This window comes from Diceros bicornis, chromosome 10, assembly GCF_020826845.1.
Source record: "Diceros bicornis minor isolate mBicDic1 chromosome 10, mDicBic1.mat.cur, whole genome shotgun sequence".
NCBI classification, from domain to species: domain Eukaryota; kingdom Metazoa; phylum Chordata; class Mammalia; order Perissodactyla; family Rhinocerotidae; genus Diceros; species Diceros bicornis.
Window position 1 is genome coordinate 74419763 of NC_080749.1, and position 24156 is coordinate 74443918.

Here is a 24156-nt window from a genome sequence, read left to right on the forward strand (position 1 = left end):
TGACTATAGAGCCTATGCTCTTAATCACTGATAACCTCAGAATTTCTCAAAGTGTGCTACATGAATTGATCCTGAGTGGTTCATAGACAAAAGCTATTTTTTTAACACTTAATCCATGTTAGCAAGAAATATAACCAACACAGCAAAGCTTTCCCAGACCTCACTGCTTAGAACAAGGTCAGGATAGATAATCAGTTTGTTTCGTTGTAAACAGATGGTTTATAGAAAAATATTAACAGTACAAGTGATAATTCAATATTGCAAATATCAGGAAGGTGCTGAGCAAATAACTAAAGGCTGGAAAACACTGGACCACATTTTTCAACACAGAGGAAAAGAAATGAAGACTGAGACACAGAACACGTAAGTTCCAGTCTTGACTGCCTTCAACTAGCTGTATGGCATCACCATGCTGGACCTCAGTTTTTTTACATAAAATATCAGCTTAAACTTTGGGATTAGAGCTCTAAAATACATGATCCTAATGCTTTGGCTGACTATTGCAATCTTTATTTTACCATCCAAATGCAAGGAAATATGAAAAACATCATAACACATAAGCCAAGATATTTTTTAAGACAGAGTCAACATACAGTTGTTCTGCCCTTCATCTTTTAAGAGATCATCAACATATGGACACTGAGAGGTATACTCAGTGTGGTCCAGACAGAGGCTGCTCAACTACTGGTTACCGGTCCTTGGCGAGAGAAGAAGCTTGAGCCAGAATATGAAACAGCTACATCAACAAGCCCATTCGTTAGTTTAGATGATTTTTTTTAATAGCAAGATTTTCTTAGTGAAGGAAGCAGTTACACTGACTTACACCCTGGAGAAAGTTTCTCATCTGGTCACAGATTAGTAACAAATAGTTGGCAGACCAGCGCTCTGGCAGACAGCACAGCATATCCTTAAAAATGTGCATTTCCCTAGCTCTGGTCAGGTACCTAAAGTGACCTGCAAGTGAGAAATGGCAAATTAAGCCTTTTGAAGTGTGTTTCTTTTGAATAGCCAGAAAAATAAGCACAAACCGAAAGGCTGAGGAGAATTAGATAGTGAGCCTGAAACAAACTGAAATGGCAGGCACTTGGTTTTTCATGGAAAGCTGTTTCTGTTGGGCACCCTAAGTATTTCTGCACGAGATAAGCATTTGGATCTTTTTATTTAGAGACCTTAGGAGGAGGCAACAAGTAGCACTGCTAAACTTGTGAGGGGTCAATTCTAATTTTGAAGACCAACTATAAATCATAAACCTACTGATTTTTGAAAATCATCTGCAAGGCATTAATTGTTGTAATTTGGAGATTCAGGGCTATAGCTACACTGTGATCATCTCTGGAAATCTCAGGATGTATATGAGACTTTCTGGAGGGAGAAAATGTAATTAGCATGTGTTTTGAGAACCGTGTTCACACCCAAAGCATCCCTATGAGGTGCTTTGATATTTTCAACTTTTTTTCTTTGTACTCCCAATAGGATCTATATACTGCCTAAACTGCCTAAAGAAAGATTTATTTTTCTGATCCAGGAAGATATATTTTCCCTCCAGATTCCTAGTGCTAAAAGTCATCTGGAGTGAGTTGTACAGTGAAAAACATTATTAACAATTAGCCAAACAAAAACAAAACACACTTCTAGAGAGGAAGAAAATGTAAGCCAAGAGAAACACAATCAAAACGCAGAGTGTGCCAACAGGCCACACCTCGCCAGCCCAAAGTTCCACCCAAAGCCCTCCCCTTCGGGACTTATTTCTATAGAGACCATCTCTCCATTCCACAAATAAAACCAATCGTTGCTAGGAAACAGTCCAGCTTCTCAGGACACAAGTGGAGGGGAGCAGCTGCATCCTACCAAGAGGTATGGAAACCTGAAGCTCTTCCTGACACACTGTCACGAAACCCAGATTCTCAGCACATCTACTTCCCAAAGCCCGAGAGAGTTTATTACACATATTCTTGCTGAGCCACCACAGCCTTAAAGTTACAACACAACCTGGACCCCGAAATTCTTTCCTCATCCTAGCCTTGCATGTACTCTTTTCTCTCAGGTCTTCTCCAAAAGTATCATCTCACCTACACTTCACCAATGGTGCCCACGAAAACTGTTTTGCATAGTGTCAAGTTACTAATTATTCATTTAAAAGATTCTTCCCATCACTTTACTGATCCTATTAAACTTTAAAAAATTTCCACATGGTTTGGGGTTACTCTTTTCAAAATTTTTATATCAAATTTTTGTTACTTCTTATAAAAACAACCTAGTGGGGGGCCGGCCCTCAGTGGTTAAGTCTGGTGTGCTCCGCTTCAGTGGCCCGGGTTCATGGGTTCGGATCCCAGGCGCAGACCTACACCACTCATCAAGCCATGCTGTGGCGGTGATCCACATACAAAACAGAGGAAGACTGGCAAGGATGTTAGCTTAGGGCTAATCTTCCTCAAGCAAAACAAAAGAGGAAGATTGAGAACAGAGGTTAGTTCAGAGTGAATCTTCCTCACCAAAAAAAAAACAACCTAGTGGCTTTTACCTATATTAAAGCAGCCCAAGCACTCTCCCTGGAGTAGTAACCACTAAAGTGGCCCACTTAGTCTTCATCCTGCCTTTAAAAGCACTTGTGTCTCTCCTTTCCCTTTCTCATCATTATAGCCACCCCAGAGGCTTCATTAGGAATGACTGCTGGTACAAGAAAGAAATGATGACTTAAACAAAGAGGGTAAGATTTTTTTTATATAGCAAGAAGTCTGGAGTATCTTTCTGCCCTGTTGTCCGTAGCTTCTTATCTTCTTGATTGATGCCTATAGTTAGGGTAACACATCCTTTCACCAGAATCCCAAGTACAAGAGAAGGGGAAGTTTAAAGACTCTCTTCATGAGGCTCTGGCTTTTCACTGGAAAAGGAAGTCGCTCAAAGTCTTCCCCTTACATCTCACTGGCCAGAACTGGGTCACATGCCCCCTCCCAGACTACTCACTAGTTGAATTCCCATAAAGGTTTAGATCTTTCCTGAGGCTGGGGAGGGCCTGCCTGCCCTGAGATCAAGGGCCTACTGCCCACCCTCAACCCCATCAGGAAGTAGAGACCAGGAAATGGCTGTCAGTTAAAGACCACAGTGCTGTCACCCATCCCTCTCCATGTGGAATGGCAAAGTCCCCTCGGAAGTGAGGCTGCCTCCAGTCTAAAGGTCGGAACAGCCCGCCTTAACCTCAGGAGAGAAATGGCTATCTCTGCTTAAAGCACATCACGGCTCACTCATTTTGAGGTCCCAGATAAGCCAATCTTCCTTTTAAACACAGTCGCGACCCTGCAACTATATAAATGAGCCATATTTAATGTTCTAGATGCCTTTTAAAACCATTCGTTGTGGAAGACCTGCCAAAACCAACAAGTTTGAGAACACCAAGTACCTCATTCTACCTATGTTGTATTTTTACCCGTGAATGCTAGTCTGTGTTCATCACAGCCCCTTGAGAGTCTGGGGTGCCAGTTCCTCACCCCTCTTCCCTGCTAGGGATCAAAAACAGTTAGAAAATACACTAAGAAAAACTGACAAACACATGGGACTCAACCTGTCAGTTTTATTCAGAATTCTCTGGGAATGGCTATATGGGGGAACTAATCCCTAAATCAAGAGCATGGGAGGAACTTCTGCTTCAGGTCATATTGAAGTAATTAGTTCCAGACTATTCTTCCTAATGTAAACAACTGTAAAAGTAGGAGGCAGTGGTTTTCAGATACGGCACAGTAGGTGGTATAAGACTAAAATCCCAGAGAGAAGAGAAACTCATGAGGTGGCTCTATGACCACCCAGATCTCAGCCAGGGGACGATTTCCTGAGTGCAGCGCAGGGAGCTAAAGTTCATGGCAGTTCTGATGAGCTGCGGAGCAAGAGATCAGAGTGTGAGTCAACTGAAGTGCCTGGAATCTCCAGGCAGGGCACAGAAAGGAAAGAGCTATGCAGAGATGAAAGCCAAAACTGCACATGCGGATCCCCTACAAGCCCTTTGCTAAAGTCTGGGCTACACATGTGCAGGGCGAGACTATCAAGGCTTTCCAGCGGGCAGCTGTTACAGGGCTGAGAATGCAACGTTGCTGCTAGAGGTCAAGCAGTACTGGAGAACACCAGAGTCACAGCCCAGCCAGAGTGCAGAGATCTAGTTAACACTCTGGGCCTCCAGCCAAAGCATCAGAAACGCCACTAGTCAGGAATAAGTACAAAGTCCTAGAGTAAGGTCTAGCATAGACCTACCGAACAAAGCCCCAAACCAAGCGCTGATGAAATCCACAGTGGAGACCAAACTTGGCAGCTGAATCCCATCAAGTCAGAAGTCCTGGGAAACTACATTGGGCATTCCATGGATCCATCCTAACAAAGTGTAAAATCATACCTAGCAAGTTCAAGGAAATAAATCTGCCTCCTAGAATAAAAATTGACATTAAAATAAAATTATTCCACAGAACTCAGAATTTCTACAACATAGACTCTTCAGTGTTGGGGCCGGCCTGGAGGTTAGCGGTTAAGTTCGTGCGTTCTACTTGGGCAGCCTGAGGTTTGCTGGTTCGGATCCTGGGCATGGATCTAGTCACTGCTCATCAAGCCATGCTGAGGCGGCGGCCCCCATATAAGAGCTACAACTCTACAACTATGATATACAACTATGTACTGGGGCTTTGGGGAGGAAAAAGAAAGAGAAAAAGAGGAAGATTGGCAACAGATGTTAGCATAGGGCCAATCTTAAAAAAAAGAAAAAAAACAACTACACTCAAAAAAAAAAAGGAATCTTCAGTGTCCAATGTAAAACTAAAAATTGCTAGATATGCAAGGAAACAGGAAAATGGGATCCACGGTCAAGAGGAAAACAGACAATAAAAACTGCTCCTTAGGTGGCCCAGATATTGGATATAGCAGAGAATTTAAAGCGGCTGTATTCAATTAAGTTCAAAGAACTGAACAAAAATATGGTCTGAATGAGTCAACATATAGAGAACTTATAAGAGAAATAAAAACTATAAAAAGAGAAATGCAAATTCTATACATGAAAAGTCAACTGAAATTTAAAAATCCATTGGATGGGTTTGACAGCAGAATAAAGACGAAAAAAGAAAAAGTGAGTTAACTTGAAGACTGATGAAAAGAAATTATCAAATCTGAATATCAAAGAGATTGAAGGAAAATTAACCAGAGTCTCAGGGTCTTGTAGAACAACATGAAATAATGTAACATACGTGTAATTGGAGTCTCAGAAAAAGAAGAAAGTGAAAATAGATAGAAAAAATATTTGAGGAAATAATGGCCAAAAATTTCCTAAATTTCATCAAAAACATTTACTTATGAAGCTCAGAGAATTCCAACCAGGATAAATAGAAAGAAAATCACACCTAGGTACATCATAGACAAACTGCGGAAAACCAAGATAAAGAGAAAATGTTGAAATTGGCCAAAGGAGGGGGAAAAAAAAGACACACTACATACAAGAAAGCAAAGATACAATGATGATATGTGAGAAAGATACAGAAGCCTCTTGAAATAGACTGAAGAAGAGTTAGCAATTTTCTAAAGAGATTTATTTCCTAATTCTACTTTCCTAGCTATATCCTTGGGTTAATTCCACATTTAGAACTCTGACCTATTCTTCCTCCTCTAGAAAGTAAGATACAAGAACACGAAGATTTCGTGGTTTTCGTCGCTTGGTGATAAGATGAACTCAGCTTTGGATACCTTAGTTCCTTCCTGACTACATTTAGACAGGAAAACATAACAAGTGGGATGGAGAAACAGAAAGAAAGTTAGGGGGAAAAGTATGAAGTAATAGGAGGTACTATCTTAAGCAATTCTGGCATCTTACAGATTAAGTTATTCACACAAAAAAGAAATCATTCTACACGTAAAATTAATTATGTCCCAAAGAAATACCACATAAAAAGCCTTCAAGAAAAACACAGTCTGCTATTTGTTGTCTATATTAAGCATTACAAAATCTAAAATGAGAAAAAAGGAAAAAATATTATGAGAAAAGTAAAAAGAAAAAAGTTTATGAAATCCTATAGGGTGAAATTATATCAAAACCAAAACAGTTATTTCAAAAGTCACATCAAAACTGTAAGATTTTTTGTGAACATAAGAGGTATCAGATATAAAAATATAATTTTTAAATCATGTCTCTTCCCCACTTTGAATATATATTTAAACACACTTGCAGCAAATGCTGAATTCTGAAGACTTTTCCCCTTTTTGTTGTCATAAGAGGAAAAAGAAAGAAAAATTCATTGAATTTTTTTTTTTGTCATTTTAGATCTCTTGCTATCTAGCATGATTAAACATTAAGAGTTACATGGGTAAATACAAACCAATTTTATGTTAGTCAACATAAAATTCTGTGTCCCAGAGAAACATAAAGTGCAGTGGGTTTACCATTTTAATAAAATTTCAGCAAGAATATTACTTTACTTCAAACCAGGGTTTCTCAACAGTGGCACTGTTGACATTTGGGGACAGATAATTATTGTGGGGGGCTGTCCTGCATATTGCGGGATGTTTAGCGGCATCCCTGGTCTCCCATCTCCCCATCCAGTTGTGACAACCAAAAATGTCTCCAGACATTGCCAAATGTCCTGTAGGGGGCAAAACTGCCCCTCACTGAGAAGCACTGCTATAAACAGAGAGGTCTTTTTTCCCTCTAATTTATTCATTAAAAAAGTGGGGGAGGGTGATGCTTGGCTTATAATCTACATTGAAAGCAACAACGTCTTTCTAATAAAATATCTGATGTTAAATTTTCAAAGGAATACCTTTCATTCAGTGAAAAAGTTCTCCAACTTTGGGTAATGTTAGATTTCATTATCAGATTTGATTTAGATTTTCTTTATAGTTGGTTAGTAGGTTTTGATTTTGACCTTCAAACAAAGCAGACTCTATATTTTCTGGGATGCAAAATTCATCATTCATTCACCTATGTATAACAGATGCAAATTAGCTAAACAGAGCTGGGACACTTTTATTAAAACAAATAGCAATCTATTTCTAACTAATATGTTAGGAGAATATGACACTTTCTTCACCTAACTGATCTAGGACACATCAAGGCATTATGAAATGAAAAGATACCTTAGACTGCAAGGTGTTCTTAACGAAATTCAACCTTTAGAAAATACAGAATATTTTTTCATATCAGTTATCTAAATCTAAGACATCTCTTTCAACAGTTTAAAAATATAAGTAAATGTTAATAGCCACCTCTTTCCAGAATGGGACTATTGATCAAGAGCAATGTGAAGTTTTAAAAAGAAAATACTACAACATCTGCAGGTTCTGGCATTTAATTAGAGTAGAAATGTAACCACAAAATTCATATCAGCAAAGATATTTATAATTGTTGACTCGCTTGCTCTCAAAGAAGAAAGCAAAATTCCCAGAATCTTGCTGTGTTTACACGTGTGTGTGATTTTTTTCCAGGAGAAAACACAGAGGAGTACAACGTCAGAGTAAAAGCGGACGCTCTAAGTCACATGCAAGCGCATTTCATTTGACTCACCTATGTGATAGAGTCCAATCCAGTCACTGGGGTCCACCTCCTCTTTGATGTCCCAGAAGATAATGAGGTTCTGGGCTTGCCCCAGCGTGTACTCGTACATGCTGGCAGTCAAGCTGGAGCGGCTCTCGGAGGTCACCAGGTCGGTGTCGCTGTTGGCCCGCTGGAGGGTCATGTTCTCGGGCATGGAGCTCTGGGCCGCGAGGCTCTGGAGGTTCTCAGGGCTCAGTGTGTACCGCATCTGGGGATTTCGACGCCGCACAAAAAGCAGGTGATCCCGGGCTGAGCTAGCCATGCCGTCTGCCTCGCTGAGGTTGGCTTCCTACAAGGCTGCAAGAGACAGACAGGCACAAAGCATTAGTGCTACAATGAGGGGAATTAGGTTCAAGCTTCCGAGACATAAAGCCTTGAGGATTGTTTATTAAAGCCTGACCACGCCATAATCTTCTGCTGTCAAAATGAAATCTATTATTCTACTGTCAACTGATGATGTCAGAAACAACTTCCATAGACTGAGGTCACATGACGGCAAAGGCCATCACACGCCTGTGGCCCTCGATTTCACTCGGCACAACTTCCTCGGGCAATTAAGGAGAAGGGGATTTCTCTACCATCCATTTTTGGTCTCTCCTTTCCCGGACACCCCACCTTCAGAAACAGCATCCTCTTCTCCTTCACACTGCACACATATTTATTTCCTGCTGCAATTCAATTTTAAAATAGCAAGACAGAAAATTTTGACACATGCTTAACACAGTTGAAACATACCATTGAGGACAAGGTCACTTGCTCAATTTCCTTAGCAAAAGAATGTAATTCTCGAAAAAAACTTTAGTGTCTTTTCGAGAGCTTGTTCAAATGCCATCTCCTCACTTAAATACAGTGGCTGTCAAATTTAAAACTGCAGCACCCCAGCCTTCCCCATCCCTCCTTTCTTGCTGTAGTTTTCTCAATAGCAATTATTATGATCTGATGTACCACACAGTACCCCATACTTATTTATTTGGTTATTGTGTACTTCCCCCAACAAGAATGTAAGCTTGGGGAAAGGATAGTCTCTTCAATAAATGGCACTGGGAAAACTGGTCAGCCATATGCAAAAGAATGAAACTGGACCACGTCTTACACCATATAAAAAAATCAACTCGAAATGGATTAAAGACTTGAACATAAGACTTGAAACCATAAAAGTTCTAGAAGAAAACATAGGGAGTAAGCTTCCTGGATATCAGTCTTGCTGATGATTTTTTGGATTTAACATCAAAAGCAAATGCAACAAAAGCAAGTAAATAAGTGAGACTACATCAAACTAAAAAGCTTCTGCACAGCAAAGGAAACCACAACAAAATGAAAGGCAACCTAGTGAGTGGAAGAAAATACCTGCAAATCATATATCTGACAAGTGGTTAATATCCAAAATATATAAAGAACTCAAACAATTCAATAGCAAAGAAACAAACAATCCAATTAAAAAATGGGCAGAGGAACTGAATAGATATTTTCCCAAAGAAGACATACAAATGTCCATCAGGTACATGAAAAGGTGCTCAACATCACTAATCATCAGGAAAATCAAATCAAAACCACAATGAGATATCACCTCACATCTGTTAGGATGGCTGTTATCAATAAGGCAAGAGATAAGTGTTGGTGAGCATGTGGGGAAAAGAGAATCCTTGCGCACTGTTGGTGGGAATGTTAATTGATATAGCCACTATGGAAAACAGTATAGAAGTTCCTCAAGAAATTAAAAATAAAACTACCATATGATCCAACAATCTCATTTCTGGGTATATATCCAAAGGAAATGAAAACAGGATATCAAAGAGATATCTGCACTCCCATGTTCAGTGCAGCATTATTCACAGTAGTCGAGATAACGGAAACAACCTAAGTGTCAATCAATGGATAAAGAAGACGTGTATATAGATGTGTGTATGTGAGGTGATGGACGTGTTAATTAACTAGATGGTGGGAATTCTTTCACAATGTATACGTATAGCAAATCACCATGATGTACACTTTAAATATCTTACAATTTTATTTGTAAATTATACCTCAATAAAGCTGAAAGGAAAGAAGAATGTAAGCTTCACTAAGGCAGGGATTTCATCTTTGTTCACTGTTTCACCCCCGTGTCTACAACAGTACACAGCAGGTATTGATAAATGTTTGTTAAATAAAGAGATGAAGGAACAGTGAGCATTTTTCTCCGAGATGCTCCTTAAGCTCCAAGGAGCACGACTTACACCTGAGTCCCTTTTCTGGGGCTGCCCCTCACCGTCCCTGACTTTCCGGCTGGTCCACACTATTTCTACCATCTAGACCCATGAAGCTATTTCCTTTGGCTCCTACTTGGCCTCCATCTAAAGGAACAGGGCCTTTCCTGCTGGAACCTAGATACAGCCCCCTTTTGGCTCACTGAGAGTCTAGCCCTAAAATATCCGTTTTTTCCTCCATTGCCAGGTTCTGATAGAGATTCTTTCTAAGACCTCTGTACTTTAATCTAGTACACCTGAGGTTCTACGTGCCAGTGCCTTTCCTGTCTGCCCACGGATTCACACTACCTCACCCAGATCCTACCGGCTCTACGCAGAATGAATCTCATTTCTCCTCTACACCACCCCTTTTAGAACGACATAATTCAGTAATGCATTTATGAATTTAACATTTACTCTGCATCCCTAGTATGTGCTGGCCTCTTCAATATACTATGTTTATTTAAAGGCGACCCCTGCAAAGGTGTCCTGGAAAGTAGCATGAGCTTCTACTAAAAAACAACAACAACAACAACAACAAAAAACTAATCTTAATCTTAGCTGGCCCAGTGGCATAGTGGTTAAGTTCGCACGTTCCCCTTTGGCGGCCCCTAGTTCGCAGGTTCGGATCCCCGGCGCGGACCTACACACCACTTATCAAGCCGTGCTGTGGCAGGCATCCCACATATAAAGCAGAGGAAGATGGGTACGGATGCTAGCCGAGGGCCAATCTTCTTCAGGAAAAAAAGTAGCATTGGCAACAGATGTTAGCTCAGGGCTAATCTTCCTCACCAAAAAAAAAAAAAAATTTACATTACAACTAACAACGTTGCATACTGAGTCTGAGGGAAGAAAAGGGGAGAGTTCCCTAATTTCTCCCATCCCCCAATCCATTCCACAAACAGTTGGGGTGAAGAGGACCCAAATTCTGCCATTGCTAGGGTCATAGTACCTGTAAATGTATTTATTCAATTAATTTCTGTCAAAGCTGATCTCATATTTTCAGCACTATCCCTTGAATTAAAATAACTTGGATTGGCGGGCTAGATATCCTACGTGAAAAGGACAAAAATGAAATGAACAGATAAACTGATATTTCTCTTCATAAACTTAACACTTCTTTTCCTCATGTGGTATATGCTCATTCTGACATCATAATATAACCCATAACCATAAGATAACCTCAAACTCATGAAGTCTAAAACACAGGTCAACTTCTGATCTGAGGGTTTCATGACATTTTCATTTTAGTGGGTTTCAACAGGCCATTCTTTCTTTATAAATGCAGAGTGAGGGAGCCGGCCCCGGGGTGTAGCGGTTAAGTGCACTTACTCAGCTGCTGGCAGCCTGGGTTCGGATCCCGGGTGTGCACCAATGCACCGCCTGTCAAGCCATGCTGTGGCGGCATCCCATACAAAGTGGAGGAAGATGGGCACGGACGTTAGCCCAGGGCCAGTCTTCCTCAGCAAAAAGAGGAGGATTGGCATGGATGTTAGCTCAGGGCTAATCTCCTCACAATAAATAAATAAATGCGGAGTGAGGAAAGCACCACATCAGCTTCAACAGGCATTGTAAATAATTAACTCCTAACACATTGCAGTCAGATAGCAAGTGCAGTGTGTATATAACTGAACTACTTCCCCGGAAGAAAGAAATGGGCCAGAACCTTTATAGCTTAAAGCCACAACAGGAGAACTAGGGAAAATTACTCTGCTCCAGAAAAAAGACACGTATGTACACCAACACTGTTGTTTTAAAACGACCTCTATTTCTATTTAATCAGAGAGAGAGGTTAGCACAGTGGATAAGAGAAAGCCTGATTTCTGGGTTTCAGCCACGTCTCTACATTAAATCGCTCTCTGATCTTAGATAATTTGTTTTAACTCTCTGTGCCTCCATCTTCCCACTTGTAAGGTAGGGACATAATGCCACCTGCCTCATAGGATTCTGGAGAGAACTAAATAATTCATACAGGTAAAGAACAGTGCCTGATATACAGTAAGTGCTCAGTCAAGTTTAATTATTAATACTCTGATGTGACAACAGTCTACTTTAATTCTATCAAGTAGACCTGGTTTCAATACTCCCCTGATCCCCCCCCACCCATTGGGAGAGTAGGCTGTCAGCATCCTAAATTATTCAAGGGACAGCCTCAAAAACAGAGAGAAAAAAAAAAAAAGCCTTGTAGGCACTGAGGGACTCAGCTACCCTGAAATGTGATCCTTGACCCCATAATCCTGACAAGAGTCATTCTCTGGTCCTCAAGCCAGAGATGAAGGTTGACATTTGACTTTCTCACCAGTATTGGGTTAATGTATTCATTCATTCCTTCAACAAAATTTTACAGAGCACCTCCCATGTGAAAGGCATTAAGAATACAACAGAGCAAAAGACAAAGGCCCTGCTCTTGGGAAGCCTGTATTTTTACAAGGAGAGACATGCAATAGACAGGTCCAAAAAGTGAATAAATAATATACTTATTTTTAGCAGAAAAGAAAATATAAGCTAGCCATGTGTGAATTTGCTAGTTTAATTGAACCATGCAAAATCATATGAAGCATCTCCTGGTACATATCTAGCATAAAGCTTCAAAGTATGCTAAACAGTAAAAAGAGTAAGTTTTCTTTCAAATTCTTTCTTTTCTTTTCCTAAAGCATGTAACACAGCCCTTACCCTCCAGGAATGTTGACTTTTTGGGGAGAAGACCAAATATTCACATATGAAAGAATTCAATCTGGTATCAATGACACTTTATGTACATGTACAATGTGTCCTAAGAAATATGTGACGGAAGTAATAAACGTTTGTGGAGCATCAGGAGGTGACAGCAATATACTATTTATAAAGTGTTTAACATTTTCCAAAGCACTTTCACATGTATTTTCTCAAGTGAGAACCCAGAATATTACGGATTAAATGTGAGCGATAGCATCATCATCTCTGTTTTCAGATGAGGAAACTGAGGATCTGTGAGGCAAAAAGTTGGCTGAAGGAGACAGAAACCTGTGGCAGAGGTTATATATTTGAGGCGAGTCTTAAAGGAAGAGAGAAGAAATGTATGAAGAGCATTCTAATTGGAAGCATGGATATGGAGATGCTACCAAGGAAGAAGATATGAGAGGGAAGAAAACCAAAAGAAAAAACAAGCTCTGCGGAAGCGTGGGAGGACACTGGGAATCCTGCAAAGGAAAGGAAGCAGAGGCCCCTGGAGAGGGCAGGTCATAGTACACCACTGACAACATATGGTGAGCCCAAACATGACACAGAAGATGCTGAACCCGCCCAGGTCACAAAGCTGGTAAGTGGTAATGGTAAAAATCAAGGTAAAACAGGAGAGAGAAACACACACACACAGGAGATAGAAATGTCTTGCAAGTCTCAAGGAGAGACTCTGAGGAAAAGTGTCAAATGTTGTAGCTAAAGGCTGAGAAGTTACCACAGCATTTGAAAAGTAGGAGCAAAGTGGTGGCCTTAGGGAAGCAGTTGATGTGGAGTGGTAAAAGTGGAAAAAGCCAGACGGTTGAGCTTTGAGGAAGGACACTGGGAAGGTAAATGGAGGTAGAGAATGCAGACTCTTCCTCAAAGGCTGGACAGTGAAGGGAAGGAGAGCACGTGGTAGAGACAGGGTGATGTGGATTGAGACATGGTTGGGTTGTGTGCTTTTCTGTTTTGTGGTGTTTTTTAGGATGAGAGAGAATTTTGCATGTTTATAATACTAGCATATTAACTAAGAACTCAGGAAATATTTGTTGAATAAACGAATGAATGAGTGAAAATCAAGAAAAAGGGCCGGTAAAGAGGAGAGAAGAAGATGTAGGAAAGAGAGGAGATACATGACGGAGCCAGATTACTGAGGAAGAACCAAAATTGGAATACAGGGAGAGATGGAGGATTAGTCTACGCCAGCACTGTCCACTAGAAATATAATGCAACCCACTTATGTCATTTTAAACTTTTTAGTGGCCGCATTCAAAACATAAAAGAAAACAGGTGGAAATTTTAATAACATATTTTAACTCAATATACCCAAACTATTATTTCAACACGAATAAAAACAATTATTAATGAGGTATTTTGCATTCTTTTTTTTTTTTTTTTTTTTTTTTTGGTACTAAGGCTTTTAAATCCAGTCTGTATTTTACACTTAAAACACATTTCAATTCAAACCACATCTCAAGCACTCAATAGCCACATATGGCCGGTGGTTCCCAGTCTGGACAGCACAGATCTACACTGTGGAAGTGCCCCCAGCTTCCAAAACAGCTTGCTTCCTTTTCAACTCCATCCCATCAGAAAAGCCCTCAATATAGCTAAGAGGAAAACATCATTGAACTAGCTGACAATAACGTGTGAATAACCAAGAATTCCTTAATCCTTCCCAAGGGTCCTTTCAATGCATTTTAGCACGAAAATGCGTTTTGAGCCAAATCTCTGATTAGAGGAATTGTATAACCAGGTTATATGAAGACATCCAGTCTGGGGTGCTGGATATTGGGGGATAGATTTTAGGATGGGAGGCTGATGAGTCCCAGAAACTCTTTTGCTATCTTTTAGCTTCTTTTCTTCAACCTTGAAGCTATACAGTCTGTAGAAGCAGAACGGTGGTCCAGTGGTGGTTGTGTGTGTCAGGTGAGGGGATAAAGGGGGGAAAGGACGGAGGTTAGTTGTGTATTTCTTTAACAAACACACAGCACTTACTCTTTCCAAGTGACTTACAAATATATACAAGTTATTTTTAGGTCTTATATTTATAAATTAATAGCTGCGTATACTTAAACTTCACCCAGCCTCAATATGTTCATCTATTAAAGGCAAGTAACTTTAATATACCATGCAAGATTGTTGTAAGGATTAGAAAAATCATATGTGAAAGTGTCCAATAAAAAGTAACTATTGTTATTTTAGTAAGCAAATAATATAATTACTGAATTAATTAATGCATTATTTAGTTTGGAGTAGCTCTCCACGCCTAAGAGTCTGAGGAGAGAAACACTAGGACTTGGAAGACAGTTAACAGAAATCAAATGCAAAAGACCACCTTTACACATGAAAAACCACTGTCAGTTCTGCCTGGTACTAGATGACCCTGTACTTAGTAAAGAAGGAGTCCACAGTCCATCCTTCCCCTGCCTCCCTATTCAACATGGCTCCTGGCTCCCAAAACCTAGAAATCAGCTACATTAGGAGACACAGATCTTTGAGTTATGGCTTAGAAACTCAAATACAGATCTTAAAGAATTATTTCTACATTAATCAAAGTTAATTTAATTTAATTAAAAATTTAATTCAAACTTCCAAACAACCCACTTGTAAAAGAACTTTTAGAGCCCACCACCCACAAACTGGTGACTGTACATAGTGAGATGTGAGATGAGAGAGAAGAGAAGATTAAAAGAACCTTGAGCACAGAGTGTGAAGTAATTCAGTTGGAACCTCACCAACAGGAATGAGCAGGGAGCCATTCAGGGTCTTGAGTAGAGGAGTCAAAATACAAAATTTAAGTATAGAAAACTTAATCGGAGAGCTTATGCAGGGCTGATTGTAAGAGGAAGAAAACAGAGGTCGGGGAAACCAGTTAGAAGCTAACTAATTAGTTAAGGCATGGGGAACTGAGTGCTGAAGAATGGATTTTAGAAACACAAAAAGGAAATATATCAACAGGAATATTTCAAAGAAAGAGCCCAAAGACTTGGCGACAGATTGAACATAGGGGATAAAAGTGAGGAAAAAATTAGAACTAAATTCTGGATTTTCAATCAAAGTGACAACAGAATCCCAGAAATATTGACAGGGCTGAGAAAATCAATACCATTTTGGGTGAGTTTAAGGTAAATGCAATATATCCAAGTAACTATGTCCCAAAGATTCTTGTGAGAGTGGGCCTGAATTACTGGCTATTATGAGGCCAAGGATAAAACAAATATTCAAATACAAGTTTCTGCTTAATAATAGCCTTAGTGTTTATTAATTAAAATTGAAGATGCTAATTTATCTCTAAAAGGCTTAGCTCAGGGTTTAAAAGCCTCATTCAGATGTTTTACTTTATACAACTTGAAAATCAACAGAAAAGCAATAAAATCAGAATGTTTAGATTATGATGAGGGACTATTACCAAACCTGCTTTGGAAAACTTCATTTTTCCCCTATAGGAAAAGTAATGTAGCTTTCAGAGTTCACGTTTCCATAGTAAATAAGATCCAACACTATGCAAAAATTAATTCACAAAGTTGCAAAAAAATAAAGAAAATCAAACCACTCTAAATTGTATAGTTAAAATTTAATGTATAACGACCTTATTCAATGCAATGTTCTCATATGGGAAAAGTCGTGCTACTCAATCAACAGGCAATGGTTGCTTTACATTTTCTCCCACTGAAATCTAAGAATTCTTGATTTGCTTCTTGGATTCATACCTATGCCTTCTGCAATAAGAAAGACAAGTTTTCTTTAGAAAATTAACCACGCTCTTATGAAAAGCTTTACAAGATAAAGCTGGGCCGGCCCCAGGGCTTAGCGGTTAAGTGCGCGCGCTCCACTACTGGCAGCCTGGGTTCGGATCCCGGGCGCGCACCGATGCATCGCTTCTCCGGCCATGCTGAGGCCACGTCCCACATACAGCAACTAGAAGGATGTGCAGCTATGACACACAACTATCTACTGGGGCTTTGAGGAGAAAAAGGAGGAGGATTGGCAACAGATGTTAGCTCAGAGCCGGTCTTCCTCAGCAAAACGAGGAGGATTAGCATGGATGTTAGCTCAGGGCTGATCTTCCTCACAAAAAAAAAAGAAGATAAAGCTGATGGTAAGGGAAACTGATTAGTACCCACCATATTTATTAAATAGAAAGCTGGTCCTTCAAAGCTCCTTAGATGATTCCTCCCATCGTGAGCCTGAGGCTGCGTGTCCCCTTCCCAAGGGACACAACCTAACACGATATAGCACTCTTTAAAAATACCCTCCCTCTTCTAATTATGATTAGATCTGCACTACACTGCTCTCTCAGATAACAGATATCTGCTTAAGCAACAACCGAAAACAAACCACTTTTCTTCCAGAGGTCAAGAGAGATGTAACTACTAAGCAAATTGCAAAACACTTTAGTATACAATCTCATTTCCAAAAGCCACAAATTTTGTTTAGAAGATACAGAAAGCAGCAGATAACAAATACATTAAGCAAGGGATTTTATTTAAAATATTTTTGCTGTGGCCGACCCCATGGTCTAGTGGTTAAGTTCAGCGCACTCACTTTGGCAGCCCAGGTTCACAGGTTCGGATCCCAGGCGCGGGCCTACACCACTCGTCGGTCAGGCTGTGGTGGCAATCCACATACAAAATAGAGGAAAATTGGCACAGATGTTACCTCAGGGCAAATCTTCCCCAAGCAAAAAGAGGAAGATGGGCAACAGATGTTAGCTCAGGGCCAATCTTCCTCACCAAAAATAATAATACAATATTTTTGCTAAAGAATCTGGAGGTGAACATCAATTTACTAAACCTCACCTGAAGCACAAGTACTGAAAGCATTCATTGTCAAAAAACTTTTATAGACTAGAAATGCACCCTAGGACTTCAACTTCCTAGAGTGGACATTGATCAGTAAAACCAATTGGTTTTACTGAGCAATAAAACCAATAATAATATCTAGCATCCTTGTTTAATCCCTCCAAATTCCAAACGCCTCCCACCCCACACACACACACCTGCTCGACTACACTATACTTCAAACTCCACGTGTGTTTTACTATATAAATGAGGAAAACAAAGGGGGAAAGGACTACATTTATGGTCAAGGCCCCGCAAGGCCAGCTGGCGTTGAGATGAAGAAAGCCATCACCAAATTCTCGACTAAAGACCCCTCCTCAGTGGATCTCCACTGTGGCTACTGCTAAGAGAGCATTCAGAGGGTCATCACTCAGGGTTTGTCATACACAGTCACAACCCAGTGCTTAGCTTACTTGGCCAGAGCATGCTAGTAAAATGATTAAGAAGACCAGAAAAATTCCTCCTATACAACCTGCCAGGAAATGCTCCATGACCTCGGGGCACTCCACAGAGAGCCTGGGGTGACGAGCTGCCCCTCACTTCCTCTTCCCAGATGGAAAAATTATCAGAAAATGCAATTTTCCCTCCAGACTGCTGCTTTTAGGAAAAGGCTCTTCTCCCCACAATTTTATCACATGATATAACATAATCGTGATAAAATAAAAACAGCCCACCTGTAAATTTGGAAAAGGGATGTACACAAACAGAAAGAAATAACTTTAAGTTCCAAAAGTTGTTAATTTTAAAGACTGAGTCCAACAGTGCCTTCAAGATGTTGACTTAGATGTGTATCACTGAATACACAACTAGATAAATAAGAAGAAATAATTAAGATTTGATTTAACCCTTTTTAGTTCTTTAAATTCAATAAGGTTTTTAATTCAATTATTTAATTAAACTTTTCCTTGCAGATATGACTAGATAATTAACAAAAGAAAAAATTGAAATTATTAATCATTATATATCAGAAAACAAAACAAAAATGAGATATAATTTTTTATCCATTAAAATGTCAACTTTGAAAAATAACACTCCTCAGGAAGGAAGGTGCAGTGAGACTGAGCCCCACGCACTGCCGAGGGGACAGCTTTCTACCAGGCTGCCTGGCACCTGGACGTGCTCACACCCTTTGACTTGGTAACGGGTTTCTAGGCCTCTACCTAAGGAAAGAAGAGAGACATTGGCAAAAATTTACGAGGAAGATGCTCATCACAACATTATTCATAATAGAAAGCATCGTGAAAGCAAATAAATTTCCAACAATGAAGGAATGGTTCAATTATGGCATATTTCCATTTTAAAATATTATGGAGCCATTAAAAGCTTTTTTTTTTTTTTTTTTTTTGGTGAGGGAGATCAGCCCTGAGCTAACATCTGATGCTGATCCTCCTCTTTTTTGCCAAGGAAGATTGGCTCTGAGCTAACATCTGTGCCCATCTTCCTCTGCTTTATATGGGATGCCGCTACAGCATGGCGTGACATGCGGTGCATCAGTGCACGCCCAGGGCTCCAAACCTGCGGACCCCGGGCCGCCGAAGCGGAGCACGCGCACTTAACCGTAAAAGCATATTTTTAACATCTGACATGGGAACTTGTTCACCATGATATAATGTTAAGTATAATCAAATACTGTTATATACACAATATAATTAAATTGTGTTTATAAACACACATAGATAAAAAATACGACTTTTTTCCAACAGTTATTAGATAGTGGGATTACAAATAACTTTCTTTTCTTCTTGATATTTTTTGTATTTTTAAAATTTTCTACAGATAGTATATATAATGAGAAAAAAATGTTACTTAAAGTATAAACCTTTGATATGAAAGGATGGTTCCAACTATCTATTGCAATAAACAGTCATCCCTGAGGGCACATGAGTTAGTTGCAAGGAACAGAAATCCCCTCTGATAAACTAAAACAGAAAGGAGCTTTACTGGAAAGATACGGGGTAGCTCATAAAAGAAAATGAAGAGGAAAAAGAATGAGTCAAAGCTGCTTTTGGGTACCAGTAGTCACCAGGATCAATCCACCCAGGCATCTGTACTCTCTCCATCATGTTGCTCAGGACTGAGTCCTGGGAGAGAGAATCGTACGCGTCTACGTGGAAGAAGAGAAGGCATCTAGGCCAGCAATTCCACCCAAACTGAAGGAGGTGAGGGAGAAGTGATTCTTCAAAAAGAAGGAAGTGAGTTGTTATCCGAAGAAGAGGCAATGAATGCTGGACAAAAACAAAGAGAAAGAAAAAACCACTAACAAAGTGACAGACTCTTACATATGTAATGAGAGAAGAATATAGGACAGCACGTGTGGGAAGAACAAAGGCCACGTCTTTACTCATTTATCTCAACAGCCGAGGATAGACCATGATGAGTCCCTTACCGGAATGATACTCATTGGCATAGACATCAATTTTTCAAAACACTGATCTATACTCTTTAAATGCTATTAAATTAAGAAGAGTAAAACTTAATTTCAAGAATCATTTTTAAATGTCACGCCAGATTAGGAAAATGGAAACCAAAACTTCATATATTTTCAACACCTCTTTAAAATTCCAACTTATTTTTCAGTAAACACTCATGATGTTCCATGGTCTATCCAAGTATTAAAAAAAAAAAAAAAAAACTCTTTGCTTTTATACCAAACCTTGTTGGTCATTTGCTTGTCTATTAACAAATATTGATGGTTTCTGTGGGGGTAGTGAAATCAATTCATTTTAGAGTCATCTCTTTTGAAAGATATTTCAACAGCTAAAGCTGCAGATAATTACCAATTGTCAGTAAATGGAATTCAGATATTCAAGAATTCTCCATTATTTTGTGGTGGCTGGAGCACATTTGTGTGGGAAAGTCTTCCTTGCGAAACAAACCACAAAACATAAGCTCCTAGTTACTGACTGTCAAAAGCTGCTAGAAAAGATAACCAATTGAATTTAAACACAATGGTTTATTGCATAAAACACCAGAGGGTCATAACCATAAACACTAGTAATTGTAGCATGTACTCTATACCTCACAGAATACATTTTTTTAAGCCTTAATGCTTCTCTCTTTCCATTCCCACTGCCACAAGAGTACTAAGCGAAGTTCACATCATATCGTATCTAGACCATCACTTCTTAACAGGCCTCTATGACCATTGTATTTTCCCCTAGACAATCCATCTACTCTCTCCCTGCAGCACTTTTCAGTGACAACACTTCCAATCAAGTGAATAGCAAAATGGCCATGATGGGAGCAAACAAAGGGGCAGGAGTGCGACCAAGTTGACGTCAGGTGAGCAGGGCAGGCCTCTCACAGGCAGCGACGTTTAAGCTGATTAAGCTGACACCTGAAGTTAGCAGGTGGTGGCATAGTCCAGGTGAGAGGTGAGGATGGCATGCATTTGAGTGGTTGCTCTAGGGGTCAGGGTAGAGAGCAGAGGGTGGATTTTTGAGTGGATTTCTTTATACTTCCTTAAATAACGCCAAAGTTCCACACAAACTTTCTCCACTCAAACTTATCCATTCTGCTACCCATGAAAACACTCAGCACGCCCAGCATCGCCCCTGCCATTCTCGCCACCTACTGCACCTACTCCAGCTTCAGGGCCTAGCGCCCGCTCTCTTCTGTAAGAACACCCGGCCAGAAGGCAACATTCCTACCACTGAATTCCAGTGGCCTTTCTTGTACCATTCATATCACCTGTGCTTCACAAGGCCTCACAGTCTAACCATGAAGATTCATGTCTTCTCTTGCCAGACTATAAACTCTTTGAGGATAACTACTGTTTCTCTTATGTGTTATATCCTCCACAAAACAGTAAATGTTTAGTAAATATTTTTCAAATGAATGAATGGATGGGGTTAACTGCCAGCAATGAGAAAAGAGGCATGGAAAAGGACCAAATCCACAATGAATACGTGTTGACTTTTTCTTGAGAATTAGCCAACCATCCAAAAAGGACTGATCGAGTAAAGTACCTACTTTGTGCTGCAAAGTACAAGATAAGGCCTTTGCTATAGTATAGAAAGAAATGCAAATCAACCTACATGAAAGAAATAGAGAACAAGTGCCTTCTATACTATAAGGTGTAAGTACAAAAGTCAGTAAGAGCTCACTGCAGGGAATGACCAGCAGGGACTAGAGTCCTTAAGGAAAACCTAATGAGAAAAAGTGAGCTGGACTTTGAGAGATATGAAGAGGCCATGGAAAAATGGCATGAACTCTGGGCCAAAGAAAGAATCCTACTAAAAAGTAAGAAAAGATAGGAATTAGCTTTCACTGCCTTCACTCTGGTTCAAACCACCATCATGTGTCCTCTGAATAAATAATCGCCTCCTTCCCCGTTTTTATCCTTGATTTCTTGCTGTCTATTCTCAATACAGCAACCAGAGTAATTCCATTCAAATGTAAGTCAGATTATTTGTTCTCTACCCAAAACCCTCCAGTGGCCCTCACTTCACTCAGAGTAAAAGCCAAAACCCTTACAATGGTCTACAAAGACCCACACGATCTGGCCCCTAGTCCTCTCTGGTCTCATCTACCACTATGGCCATCCATGCTTATGCTATCCTAGTTCCACTGCTGCTCCTAGAAGGCACCAGCCACAGGGCCTTTGCATCTGCTGTTTCCTCTGCCACAGAAGCTCTTCTCTTCAATATCCACATGGCTTGCTCTGCTACCTCTTCACATTTTTACCAAATGCCACCCTCTCACTGGGACCTTCCCTGACCACTGTATGTAAAATTTCAACTCCCCCAACACTATCTATCCCCTTTCCCTGCTTTATTTTTCCTCCATAGCACTGTTCACATCCATACAGTATAACTTATCAGTGTCTCTCCAGTGTCTAGCGTCTCTCCCCACTAAAATGTATCCTTCATGCAGAGTTGGAATGACAGACAGATGTCACCTCTAAGTCGACAACTGTATTTAGATGGTTTTCTCAGCAGAGCACCCAGAACAATGTCCCATTCAATTAAATGACCAATTATTGTTTTTAACTTTACAAGTGATTTGCCCCACAGTAAGATTTCTAACTGAAGGAATTTCACTGGTTCTTTGCAGCAGCTGTGGGCAGAAGCTGCAGACCTACAGGCTAAATTTCAAGGTCTGAGATGAACAGCTAATGCTGACCATTATCACAGAGGTTAACAAAAGGCCCGTGAAAGCAGAAAAGGGAGAAGGGATGGAAGCCAACAGCACGGAATAATCATGTTAGGGAGGGGAGTCACACGTCAGTCATAAACAGAGTGCTACACCTGCCTGGTTGTCACACAAATGATCATCCTCCAACGCCTACAATGGGTGAGAGGTACTGTTCTGGCTCCAGGGTATAACAAGTGGAACAGACTTCATTCTCAAGGAACTTACAATCTTAAGACTAGAAAAAGAATGAATTTAAAACAAGAACTAGGGACCGGCTTGGTGGCGCAAGTGGTTAAGTGCATGCGCTCCGCTGTGGCGGCCCGAGGTTCGCTGGTTCAGATCCCGGTGCGCACAGACCCAGCGCTTGTCAAGCCATGCTGTGGCGGTGTCCCATATAAAGTAGAGGAAGATGGGCACGGATGTTAGCCCAGGGCCAGTCTTCCTCCACAAAAAGAGGAGGATTGGCAGAGGTTAGCTCAGGGCCAATGTTCCTCACAAAAAAAAAAAAAAAAAAAGAATTAATAAATCACCCAATTCACGAGATTCCCAGTGAAAGAATCATCTGGAAGAACCAACAAATTCAATGAACATCAATATGCCACATGTGGATAAGGAAACAGTTCTGTTCAGTATCATGATCCTGCTTATTGACTCCAAGTTCAATTTTAAATCAAGTATTAGAATAAAAAATGTTTGAAGCCTTTCCCAAAAGGACTACTTGCATTTTCATAGCACTATAGTTTTCAAATATTTTTTGACGAAGAAGAGATCCTTTTTACCTAGGTATTCATTATCCAGTGCCACTCTATTAAGGAGCTGAAGAAGAAAGCAAAACATATCACAAAACAATGAACTGAAGACTTAAAATTAGTCCCCATTAGGGGCCGGCCCCATGGCGAAGCGGTTAGGTGCGTGCGCTCCACTGTTGGCAGCCCGGGTTCGGATGCCGGGTGCGCACTGATACGCTGCTTGTCAGGCCATGCTGTGGCGGCCTCCCACATAAAGTGGAGGAAGATCGGCAGGGCCAGTCTTCCTCAGCAAAAAGAGGAGGATTGGCAACGGATGTTAGCTCAGGGCTGATCTTCCTCACAGAAAAAAAAAAAAAACATTAGTCCCCATTCAACCATGTCTCATACGCAGTCATAGAGTTGATCCCTGCCAGTCACATCTCCGTCTGTCAGTCAGTCACTCACGGAATTTCAGATGTTCCAACAATAAATTGATTGCAAAGAGAAACTGCATGAACTAGTAAAAGATTCAGGAATTCATAAAAGTCAATGAAAGATTTTGAAGAACCACTTGAATCACGTGCAAAACCACTGACTAATAAGGATCTGGCAAAGTCAGAACAATTGACAACTGAAGGAGAAAAAATTAGGAATAATTTGAATTTGAATATCAGAGGATTAACGAGAAGCCTTGGGAAAGTCAACAGAGCCCTGGCGCAGTTTCTGCAATAGGACTTGCAGGGTTGTGGTAAGAAAGACAAATAGCATGTTGCGCTACCATACAATTTCCTTGAACAAAATTAACTCCCTCAACCCTGCAGAAATGTCAACATTTCATTTGTTCTTTGTTCCTTCTAATAATTAGGCCTTATTTGTGATTAAAATCTAAATTCTGTTGTGTGTAAGCTAAAATAAACTGATTCCTGTAATTTGAACTTTTGTCAAGATCACACCCTTTTTTCCCCTGTTTA

The 24156-nt window shown here is 40.2% G+C and overlaps 1 protein-coding gene across 5 annotated transcripts in view; it reads right to left on the bottom strand.

The window, feature by feature from the left end:
• HECW2 (HECT, C2 and WW domain containing E3 ubiquitin protein ligase 2) overlaps nucleotides 1-24156 on the bottom strand; it is a 367339-nt gene that overhangs the window by 208165 nt on the left and 135018 nt on the right. For all 5 annotated transcript variants that reach the window (XM_058549472.1, XM_058549475.1, XM_058549473.1 and 2 more), the window contains one exon: nucleotides 7523-7849. In XM_058549472.1, the coding sequence (XP_058405455.1) occupies nucleotides 7523-7814 (292 nt within the window). In that variant the 5' untranslated portion in view covers nucleotides 7815-7849. The remainder of the gene's footprint in view (nucleotides 1-7522; nucleotides 7850-24156) is intronic.